Genomic DNA, 12,553 nt, shown 5'->3' with positions numbered 1-12,553 from the left:
GTTGTGGACGGATTCAGATCAAATTTGGTGGATGGGTTGGTTGTGTGTCGAGGAAGAATCGATTCGCTTTTGGTGAAGATCCGTATCTGGACACTATAATATTTCAAGTGATTCTTCACGACTGAGAAATAGGGCCAAGCGTTTCCATTCCTGGCTCTGCAATGTTTGGCAAGTCCAGAATTGATCAAATCGGAGGCGATGTGGGAGTTCACCTGAAATATCACTTTAATCCATCTTGATCCAATGAAGCAACGGTTCGTACAAACTTGGAAGTAATGTGGATCAAACATAGTCCCAGACACCTGCCACGACCGATTCCACGTGTCTTTTGTGCAGTTATCTACTTCCAAAATTCGGAAAACATGATGGAAGTGCAATTGACAGAGCACATTCTGTGTGCTATTGACCTTATCAACAACGTATTGTGATGCTGGTTTTGTTTTTACTTGGAGATTTTAATCATCTGAACATATAGCTCCTCTCTTTTCTGATAAGCACTATCAAGTGGTCGATAAACCGACTCGAGGAAAGAACGTGTTGGATAAGATTATTACAAACATCACTGACTTCTTGGGAAATGTGCAAATTACCTTGTCCATGGGTTTGTCTGATCACAACACTGCAGTATACTTTGGTTACCATTTACTGCCGCAAACCAGAGAAAACCTCATGTAATTTGATGTCATTACAATCGGCCTGTGCCGGATAGTGCCAGTCTTGTTTTTGGCAAATGGATTTGCAGTCATGAGTGGAGAGAGGTAATAAGCAATGCTGACGCCAATTCACAATGCGAATGTTTCAAGCAAACTCTCTATTCTGCGATTGAAACATATTTTCCAATCCGTAAGGTGAAGTTCCAATCATGGGACGAGAGTATGGATGACCCGAGAAATGAATGAAGTCAGGAATCCACAAACTGCAAACTGCATTTCACCGTAGAGATGTCTAGAAATGGAAAAGATTACGAAGCAAGGTGAAGTCAAGTGTGGTGAAAGCTCAAACCGAGTGTTGTTTCACGAGTGTCCAGCATCTGAAACGTTCCTGAGCCCTCGACATGGTATCGTGATTCCGTGTAATCCGTGTTTTAACCGGAAACCAACGGGATCACTTGCCAATATCTATGCCTGGAATGGAGAATAGACATGGAATATGATTTGGCAACCATGAACACTATTAATAATTATTTTATTTCTGTTTCTTCTGATTTGACGTTGCTTCCAGCTTATGTTCCAGCTCCAAAACCATGCCCAACTGTAAAACTATGGGAAGTCCAAAAAGCATCGGCAATGATTTGGCTAAATACTTCTGGTGGGACAGACGAGATATCTGCACACATTATTTGTGAATTCTCTGTTGAGCTAACAACACCTCCAACTCGTATAATGGACTCCCCTTTTCAACAGGTAAAGGTCCCAGATGTGTGGAAATGCTCCATCGTTGCCCCAATACCCAAAATATATCCTCCCTCTTTGGAAAAGTTAAGACCAATATCTCTTACAGATCATTTTGCAAAGACCACTGAATCAATCATTGAATGATGGATCGTACGTGCCATTACTCTGAAACTTGATCTGCACCGGTTTGGGAGCCGTAAATTGCTTTCCACGTCAGACTGTGTCATTGACATGTTACATCCAACATGCATTAACCCTTTGAACCCTGAGCTCCCTGGAGAAAAATCCACCTGCTCGGGTATATGGAGGATGAAATAGCGGCTGGTAAACCGGCCACTCGGGTAAATGGAGGTTTGATTAGCGGCTGGTAAACTGGCCACTCGGGTAAATGGAGGTTTGATTAGCGGCTGGTAAACTGGCCACTCGGGTATATGGAGGTTTGAATTGTGGCTGGTAAACCGGCCACTCGGGTATATGGAGGTTTGATTAGGGGCTGGTAAACCGGCCACTCGGGTATATGGAGGTTTGATTAGCGGCTGGTAAACCGGCCACTTGGGTATATGGAGGTTTGATTAGGGGCTGGTAAACTGGCCACTCGAGTATATGGAGGTTTGATTCGCGGCTGGTAAACTGGCCATTCAGGTAAATGGAGATTTGAATTGTGGCTGGTAAACCGGCCACTCGGGTATATGGAGGTTTGATTAGGGGCTGGTAAACTGGCCATTCAGGTAAATGGAGATTTGAATTGTGGCTGGTAAACCGGCCATTTGGGTATATGGAGGTTTGATTAGCGGCTGGTAAACTGGCCATTCAGGTAAATGGAGATTTGAATTGTGGCTGGTAAACCGGCAACTCGGGTATATGGTAGTTTGATTAGCGGCTGGTAAACTGGCCACTCGGGTATATGGAGGTTTGATTAGGGGCTGGTAAACTGGCAATTCAGGTAAATGGAGATTTGAATTGTGGCTGGTAAACCGGCCACTCGGGTATATGGAGGTTTGATTAGGGGCTGGTAAACTGGCCACTCGGGTATATGGAGGTTTGATTAGCGGCTGGTAAACTGGCCACTCGGGTATATGGAGGTTTGATTAGGGGCTGGTAAACTGGCCACTCGGGTATATGGAGGTTTGATTAGGGGCTGGTAAAGTGGCCACTCGGGTATATGGAGGTTTGATTAGGGGCTGGTAAACTGGCCACTCGGGTATATGGAGGTTTGATTAGGGGCTCGTAAACTGGCTACTTGGGTTCAAAGGGTTAATGTGGAAAAGGCCAAACCATTTTCCTCTGTGAATCTCTTTGATCTCATCGTACTTCCCACTATTATTGGTTGGATCTGCGATTTCTTGTTCTCCTGTCAGCAGTACGTACTCCACGATGTCATGGGAATGGGACCCATCATTGTTTTAGTGATGATTAATGGTGCACTCCCATCTGATGAACCGTATACATTAAAATATGTAGATAACTTAACTCTGGTTCAATGTTGTCAATCACACCAGCTTTCAAACATAAAATTAGCATCGGATAACCTAGTGAAATGTTCTCAATTCAATAATATGACATTAAACCGCACAAAACGTGTCAAACGGGAATGTTTCATGAATGTGAGACTGAGATCCTCCAAATGGGGCCATTTGTGCGGATCGGAAACCATCAGCTCCATCATCGATGCACGGCCCAAGTTTTCGGTGTTGATCTTCAAAATGGTTTCAAGTTTGAAGTCTCACGAGTTGAATATCGAGAAACGTGTGAATAGGAGGTGAAGTGTCCATGTTTCGACTTCTGAAACGCCATGGCGATGGTTTACCTCTCCAAGCAAGAGACTTGCTTATTATTTCCAACAAAAATATCATATTCGGGCTCAATATCGAACACGTGACACGTGTCACGTGTCTGGAGCGTCGCACTCATCACAGAACATCTAAATGTCCGCATCGAAGGAGTTCAACAACGTGCTCTTCGCATAGAGTGTTGGGATCCGAGTATACCACTTAGCGACAAGTTCTGAGTTCTCACTCAGGAAATCACTCTTTCATCGCATTCATGGAAAAAACACTTTTAAAACGACAAATTCATTTGTAAATTCGTTTCCCGTTCATGGATCCACAAAGGCCCTCAGGTGGAGGTGTCAAAATCCCAGAATTCCGTGATAAACACAAACCGTTTGAGCGACGATGCTGATTTACCTCAGTTCAGATTTTAAATGACAAATGCATTCTATTGTCTGTCAGAATTATGTTCGCTGAAGGAAATGCGCCGTCGTGCGCTGTAGCAGGCGTACAGGTTTTAGTGTTGGTAGAAAGCTGTCGTCTTTTTTTTCTGTCGGTTTAATACGTACCTGGTTTTTTTTTAACATTTCCGTTTAGTCTTGAATGTTATTCGGTTAAAGCAGTGGATTTGCATTTTGTGAAAATAATTTGTTTCGCCGAAACGTTGGGGCCGCGTGTTGCAGAAGTGAAGCGGTGAAGCAGCCGGCGGCGTTGTCGGCGGTGTTGATATATCAGTAAAAATGCAAAATAGAAAGAGTTGAAATATTTCATATGTTTAGATATTTTCAAGTCAAGCATCTCCTATAAATTAAACAATTAACCTCCGTTGGAGTTATTTACACTTCTGCTAATTACGTCACGATCGTTTCCGGTGAGCCCTTCCTCTCCCTTCATCGCCAACATGGTGAGTTGCTCGCTCAGTTTGGCTTGGTCGAATCGCTCGCAATCCTCCACTTCACCGTGTGTTTGGATTTTCATATGTCGATGCCAACGAGATGGGGATGTGTTTTTTATAGTGTTCTGGAAGTTTGCATGAAGTATTTGTTTTTTACCGATAGTCAATGAGCTTTGTTTCGGTGGACGAGTGTTTAGGCCTCACTGAGCGATTCGTGTCATTACTTCAATCACATCGTTTCCCCACACTGGGTGTTGGTAATGAGGGTTTTGTTCAAACCGTCGAGATTTCCCTCACCTTCTGGTCTAATGACGAGTCGTATGAAGTAAAAAAAAAAAAACAAGCTCGAATGAGCTAACATCCTCGTTCTCTTAATGATGCCGTCATAATAAACGAATATGACGTCATTGTGACGTATCAGGTTTGCGATAAATTATATCTCTGCTAATGCCCGGCTTGATTCCCGCAAACAAAATTCAAACCGCTTGCCTAGTTTTGGAGATGATGGTATAGGCGATTTCCATTAGCGGCGATATTATGACGTCAACTTTTTTTTTCTAGGAAGAATTTCCAAAATCGGAGATGGTTACTGCCTGTGCGTGGGCTTTCTGCATATACATGGCAAGCTTCACGGAGATCCGATGAAAACTCTGGGTTGTGAAACAAAAAAAAGTCAAAAAATAGGAATGACGTCATAAAATTGATATGACGTCATAGTGATGTTTCATATGTGCGCTAATTCATCTCTGCTCATGCCCTGTTCGATTCCCGCAAACAGGATTCAAAAGCTTGCCTAGTTTCAGAGATAATTTTTTAGGCGATTTCCATTTGCGGAGATATTTTGACGTCATAACTTTTTTTAGGAGGAATTTTCAAAATCGGAGATGGTTACCTGGCTGCGCAGGGTATTTTTACATATATATGCCGAGTTTCAGGAGGTTTCGATGAAAACTGTAGGCTGAGAAACAAAAAAAGTCCACAAGAACAACAACGTGAGTAAGAGTTAGAGATCCTCCACGAGGATCTAAAAATTCACATTGTAAATGTTTATATACAGCTGGCCGAACATCTTATCTAGGGTGGTGTGTGGTGGTGTGCATCCTTGGTGACATGCAACACACCAAAAGGGGTTACTTGTGATACAAGTATGGATGACTAAAAAACATTACAATCAAAATGTCTTCACATGAAGGTGAACGCTTTGAACCCAATAAACAACAACAAACCAGGTCCTCCTGTTTATTCATGTGTTAAACACACACACAAACACACACACACACACACACACACACACACACACACACACACACACACACACACACACACACACACACACACACACACACACACACCACCCAAATCTACCTTTTTATAGACACAACATGGCCAAAAGTATGTGGACACTTGCTCATCCAACGTCTCAATCCAAAATCATGGGCATTAAATGGAGCTGGACCCCCTTTGCTGCAATAACAGGCTCCACTCTTCTGGGAAGGATATCCACTCGATGTTGGAACATTGCTGTGGGGATTTGCTTCCATTCAGCCACAAGAGCATTAGTGAGGTCGGGCACTGATGTTGGGCGATTAGGTCTGGTTCGCAGTCGGCGTTCCAATTCATCCCAAAGGTGTTTGATGGGGTTGAGGTCAGGGCTCTGTGCAGGCCAGTCAAGTTCTTCCACACCGATCTAGACAAACCATTACTGAATGAACCTCGCTTTATGCACGGGGGCATCATCATGCTAAAACGGGAAAGGGCCTTCCCCAAACTGTTGCCACAATGTTGGAAGCACAGAATCATCGAGAATGTCATTGTATGTTGTAGTGTTAAGATTTCCCTTCACTGGAACGAAGGGGCTGAGCCCGAACCATGAAAACAGCCCCAGACCATTATTCCTCCTCCACCAAACTTTACAGTTGGCAGGTAGCGTTCTCCTGGCATCTGCCAAACCTCGGTTCATCCGTCGGACTGCCAGATGGTGAAGCATGATTCATCCCTCCAGCTGACGCTTGGAATCGTGCATGGTGATCTTAGGCTCGTGTGCGGCTGCTCGGCCAGGGAAACCCATTTCATGAAGCTCTCACGGACAGTGCTTGTGCTGACATTGCTTCCAGAGTCAGTTTGGAACTCGGTAGTGAGTGTTGCAACTGACGACAGACGATTTTTCTGCTCTCCTTGCTTCAGCACTCGGCGGTCCCGTTCTGTGAGCTTGTGTGGCCTACCACTTGGCAGCTGAGCTGTTGTTGCTTATAAACGTTTCCACTTCACAATAACAGCACTTACAGTTGACCGGGGCAGCTTGAGCAGAGCAGAAATGTGACTGACTTGTTGGAAAAGTGGCATCTCCCTTACCCTTCCGTCCATCCATCCATTGGGACCATACTTTGTGCAAAGCGTTGGTGCTGCCGAACCAGTGTCCATGGCGATTAGGTACAATCCTGGACAGGTTACCTCTCCGACACAGGATACCACCAAGCTCACACTCATTTTACCGATCACTGAAGGATGACAGGCAGAGTCAACCCCACCTGATGTTAATTCAACATGCCGAGTGGGATTTGAAATCAGGATCCTAGGATCCCAAGCCCACCACACGAACCATTAAGCAAACACCAAGCATACCCTTCTGTCCTACTCTCCCTTACCCTTCTGTTCTCTCTCCCTTACTCTTCCGTCCCCCTCTCCCTTGCCCTTCCATCCCCCTCTCCCTTACCCTTTCCGTCCCCCTCTCCCTTACTCTTCCGTCTCCCTCTCCCTTACTCTTCCGTCCCCCTCTCCCTTACTCTTCCGTCCCCCTCTCCCTTACCCTTCCGTCCCCCTCTCCCTTACCCTTCCGTCCCCCTCTCCCTTACCCTTCCGTCCCCCTCTCCCTTAGCCTTCCGTCCCCCTCTCCCTTAGCCTTCCGTCCCCCTCTCCCTTAGCCTTCCGTCCCCCTCTCCCTTAGCCTTCCGTCCCCCTCTCCCTTAGCCTTCCGTCCCCCTCTCCCTTAGCCTTCCGTCCCCCTCTCCCTTAGCCTTCCGTCCCCCTCTCCCTTAGCCTTCCGTCCCCCTCTCCCTTAGCCTTCCGTCCCCCTCTCCCTTACTCTTCCGTCCCCCTCTCCCTTACCCTTCTGTCCCCCTCTCCCTTACCCTTCCATCCCCCTTTCCCTCACTCTTCCGTCCCCCTCTCCTCTGCCCTTACTCTACTTTTCTCTCCGCTTCTCCTTACTCTGCTCTCCTCTTCTCCTTACTCTGCTCTTCTCTCCTCCACTCACCCCCCCCCCACACTCCCCTTTGCAGAAAGATAACACTGGGCTGCATTTGAAATATTTTTTTCAGAGGCCTAGGTTTTCTCAACGGACCTAATGTTTTTTGCATGCTGAATTCAGAAATGTATCTAATTTCGCTCAATCAGGTCAAGTTTTTATGCTATCTCAATTTTAAGGAAAAAAAAATCAAAATTTTTGTTTTTGTAATTAGCATTTTTAGGTCATCTCTACCGAGATGACCTAATAAAGCCAGACCAAATGTCCGTCCGTACGTCCGTCCGTCCATCAATTTTTCTTTCCGATCTAGATGAAACTTAGTATGTGGGTAGAGGTCGATGAGTGTTGCACAACGATATAACTTTGTCCGGGTTGTAGGTCAGGGTCAAGGTCACGAGGTCACGTAAGTTATAAAAATCGCCATTTTCAAAACCTATCTAGTCTGCCATTCTACAAGATATTCGGCAACTGTTTATTGAGGATGATAGTAAAAAATATTATATTGTATCTAACCGGACAGATTTTTGAATTTCCTTCCTGTTTGATCGTCACGTGATCTGGAAGATGGCCATAAACGCCGATGCGATTCGCAAAGAAGGAAGGAAGGAGAAATGAAATATAAATATAAAACACATTTTTAGCCTTTTATATTTATACATTTTCCTCCAAAGGTGCAAAAGTTTCAAAACCTGAAATGTAAACGTTGGCATTTATTTTCAAAATATAATTTCATGCGTGCGCCAAAATGCCGAGTCATCTTTAACCAAACTGCGCAGTTCGAGCTGTGCAGTAGTCTTCGGTCATAACTTAACATTAAGAACTTGTGGTATTATAGAGATGACCGTCACCCCCACACGGGGGTAATTTTTTTAAATTCAAAATCAGACTTACATTGACAGAAAATGTAAAAACTATACATATAATGACACACAAGTACACTTAATGTGGAAGAAAGTGCCTTCTCAATTACTTTCATTTCAATTTCAGAAAAAGATAGATAAATCGTTGTTTCTGGCAACACCCAACTTCAGTCGCTCCAGCAGTCGCTGTTTTCCTTCGTCTTTTTAATGTTGAATTTCACATTAACGGTACTTGTGCGTCATTTTATTTTATATATAGTTTGTACATTTTCTGTCAATGTAAGTCTGATTTTGAATAAAAAAAAATGATAATTAAAAAAACAAACATTTTGATTATTTTTTCCTTAAAATTGAGATACCATAAAAACTTGACCTGATTGAGCGAAATGAGATACATTTCTAAATTCAGTATGCAAAAAACTTATAAGAACCGTTGAGAAAACCTAGACCTCTGAAATGACGCAGACCAGTGTAATCTATTTGTGCAGTTTGAATATTTTGATGCATTGTTGTTAATTGCTTTGTTCTCGTTGTCCTCTCAGGTGAAGAAACTGAAGAAGACGAGGAAACTGCGGGGCCACGTCAGCCACGGGCATGGCCGTGTCGGTGTGTATGGGCTTGGGGTGTGGGGAGAGCTTTCTGTGAGTGAAACTGTTATTTATTTTAAACTGAGCTTCATGTACGTGATGGGGCGGGACCTTCTCTTTGGGGAGAGGATGGGGGAGGGGGGGTGCCCCACACCGTTGACCATAAAGACGACCATGTGTGGTGAGCACCAGAGTTGCGAGGCTGGCTCCTTTCCCATTGTTCACTTTATCATCCTGGTTGTTTTATGAGCTGTCTCCTATTAATGATCAATCAATCAAATTCTCAACTCTCGTGCAGTTTGTTGAATCCTGTCTAGTTTCACTAATATCTAAACGAGTGTGTTTGTAGATATTTGATTTCCTTGATTTTTTTTTTTTTTTTTAAGTCCTCTATTATGAGTCTCAGGATACCCAGAGCTCCTTCAAAGTGGATTTTTGAAGATTGTTCTTTTGCTGCCTTCCTAACCCCGATTGTTGTGGTCTGTGTTGTGCAGGAAAGGCCAGAAAGCATCCTGGAGGCCGTGGTAATGCCGGAGGCTTGCACCACCACCGCATCAACTTTGATAAATAGTACGTAATGCCACACTGATTGGAGCTTGGCTAAATCATTCACGACTGATCTCGCTGCACGGTTTGTGTCATCGGTTCTCAGTTTGAGCCGTCGTAGGCACGGAGCAATGTGTGTGGACATCGGGTTGGCAGTATGGCCGAGAGGTACGCACACTCTCCCCTAGGCTGTCTGGTCTCGGTTCGAATCCCGACCCGACTATAAGCTGCCGTCCCGGTGTTTCACAGGCAGGGTGATACATCAATGTGTGTGCCGTTCCTCGGATGGACGTTAAACTGTGCGTCCCGTCTGCCGGTGTTAGTTGGTGGATGTTAAAGCTCCCATGGTGTTCCGTGCGAAGAATAGGTGAGCTATCTCCGGCACCGTGAACAAGTTCCAAATTCCTGCCCTGACTTCCTGTGTGAGAGTCGCGACCCGTCCAGGAATATCACTCGAGTCAAGAAACTACTTCGGCAAAAGCGACGCTCTTTATTCAGCATGGTTCATGATCTGATCTGAGAGTTACATCGTTGCTGTTTCGCTGATATTAAAAAGAGAGCTAAGGTTTCTTTTTACCTGAAAACATTTTAGAATTTCAGAAGGTTGTGTAAATTGTTGTTGTCATCCTCGTCGACATCGCACCGGACCCTTTATCAGTGCTGTGTATGTACCCTTTATCAGACCCTTTATCAGTGCATCAGTGCTGCTGTAAAAAAAATTCTAGTATCCGGATCCGGATCTTCACCAAAATTGAATTGATTCTTCCTTATCGCACAACCAATGTGTCCACCATGTTTCACCCGACTCCGTCCACAACTTTTTGAAATATCGTGCTACATATCGTTTTTGAGGCCGATCTCTCAATGGTGAAGAATCACTTAAAAAAAATTCTTGTATCAGGATCTTTACCAAAATCTAATCAGTTCGTCCTTGTCACACACCCAACCTGTCCACAAAATTTCATCTGGATCCGTTCACAACTTTTGAGATATCCTGCACACAAACAAACAAAGACAGAGGGGTGAAAACATAACCTCCTTCACCTTCAGTGGCAGAGGTAATAAACATGTAAATACAATAAAAACACAAGTTCTACATTTGAAATTTATTACAAAACAGTGAGATGGGTGAGGGAAAACGTATTACTCGTACTGTGCTCTGCCATAAATTGAAAACCGAAGATTTAGCTCGGGACGACGATGTTGCTACCGGAGGAAGGGTGGAGGTTAGAAAGATGTGGATGTAGAACTTGTGATGCCTGCTGGATCATCGGGAGCACAACAAAGTTACCTGATGCATTGCCACATAGAAGAAGGGTAAGATGATCCGTAGCCACCGTGACCCGGAGCAGATCTTCCCTGCTCGGACAGGAAGGTACGAGATGGCATCCTCTTCCAAAATAATCCCGTCTCTTCGGCATTAAAAACCTGCTGCGGCATAAATCCCTTCACCTTGATTAGTTCCATGAGCCACGGTTGAACTGGGGTCTTGCAAAATCCACAATGGGTTCTCCCTTGCACCGGTCCACTCGAAGGCATTTTTTTCTGTTTGGTCCCCGATCCCTACATTAAGCGCTTTTTCCATCTTTTCAATATGATGATTGTGGGACTGGAATGAGACGGTTGCGTTTTGCGGGGCGGGAACACTTGAACGGATAATTGACTCGCCTTTACACGGTCGATTCATTGATCCCGTAATGGTGGCCCACAGATGCTGCACTTTCATTTCTTGCCAACCTATGTAACAACTCGATGTTTTTTTCACACAATGTTAGAACCTTTCTCAGCTTTTTGGCACGGTTGATTTTGTCCATCGTTTTACGTTTGGGCACCATTTTAACTTGTGTGTGTCCTACATCTTGTAGATATTGTATTACAGGATCTCCGGATGTCATTTCCTGTTCGATGACGATTAATTATTAAATTTGGCTTCGGGTATGCTGGTCTGATTATTGCAATTAACGGTGTGAGTGAAACGACAAAATGCTCGTAATAGGAGCTAGTCGTACATGTGGACGCAAACAAGGACTCATCTTATCTCAAAAACTGCGATTAGCCGAAATATAACACCGCGATAACGAAATCGGAACACAATAGGTTTTCTGTGATTGGTTGGAACCCGTGATATTACCAACCACCTGTGTGTGTTCTCTTCCTCTTCCACCCTGTCATTTTTAATTCCCTATTTTGTTGGACTCTCTTACCTACCCACTTATTTTTAAAGCCATCCTGGATACTTTGGGAAGGTTGGCATGCGGTGGTACCACTTGAAGCGCAACCAAAAGTTCTGCCCGGTGCTGAACCTGGACCGCCTGTGGACGTTGGTCAAAGAGGACACACGAAAGGAGCTGGAGAAGAAGAAGGATGGCACCGCACCCGTTATCGATGTGGTGAAATCGGTGAGGTTCACATTGGGCCTTTGCGGTTCCTTTAGCTTCGATTGCATTACCAGTGGAGGGTGAGAGTTTTACAAAGTTCCAAGGATGTCAAGTGCGTGTCCGTGATCCCGTCCCATGACCACGTGATGCTCCGTGCTCGTCACGGCTTCAAGACTGACACGGAGGTCCGACTGCCCCTCTCTCCCTTGCTGACCCCCAGGGTTATTACAAAGTCCTGGGTAAGGGGAAGCTTCCCCGCCAGCCTGTGATCGTGAAGGCCAAGTTTTTCAGCCGCCGTGCGGAAGAGAAGATCAAGGCCGTGGGGGGTGCTTGCATACTCTCGGCGTGATCTGGTGCTGTTGGATCTACAAAGAATAAACCTTTTGTTGAATGATTTTTCTTCTCGTTTCTGCCTTTGGTTAATTGACCCTGAACTTTCCAGCCATGCAGCCCAATCGCCTTTTCTGCCTTTTGGGGGGATTCTTTTTATTATTTTGAGTTGACAATTTCTGATTGATCACTCCTCTGGACTACAAATTTCCTGAACGTTTCTGAATTGGTATTAATTAGTATAATGACATCATAATCTTATGCTCAGTTTTCAATTGGAATAGGCTGGCCTGTTCAAACCTTTATGGTTTTACTGCATAACGGGGGGGGGGGAGGTGAGGAGAGGTGTCGGTCCACTTAAAAAACGCACGTTTTATAGTACCACTGACAATTCCCATTGTAAACACAATTTGAATCAAATACTCGTCTAACTTAAGGCCCCAGCCATTACTCGACTCGTGCTCTAGCTGCTTGTGACTGTGGGAGTAAAAGCTCAGTAAAATTGGGGAAATGCCAAAGGAGGGCGTTGGAGGTAAATTTTCCAATTGCT

General features: G+C 44.6%; 1 protein-coding gene across 1 annotated transcript; it reads left to right on the top strand.

Moving 5' to 3' along the window:
* The first annotated feature begins 3,877 nt into the window (after positions 1–3,877).
* Positions 3,878–12,067, top strand: RPL27A (ribosomal protein L27a). Its single transcript, XM_085863364.1, has 5 exons — positions 3,878–4,067; positions 8,705–8,768; positions 9,244–9,319; positions 11,520–11,694; positions 11,894–12,067. The coding sequence occupies exons 1-5, from the start codon at positions 4,065–4,067 to the stop codon at positions 12,020–12,022; spliced, it is 447 nt and encodes a 148-aa protein (XP_085719490.1). The 5' UTR covers positions 3,878–4,064; the 3' UTR covers positions 12,023–12,067.
* Positions 12,068–12,553: the final 486 nt, after the last annotated feature.

This window comes from Eptatretus burgeri, chromosome 17 (assembly GCF_056783735.1).
Source record: "Eptatretus burgeri isolate ZD-2024b chromosome 17, Ebu_testis_v1, whole genome shotgun sequence".
Taxonomy (NCBI): Eukaryota; Metazoa; Chordata; class Myxini; order Myxiniformes; family Myxinidae; genus Eptatretus; species Eptatretus burgeri.
The sequence above is the reverse complement of the archived record's forward strand: the minus strand, read 5'-3'. Positions and strand labels throughout refer to the sequence as shown.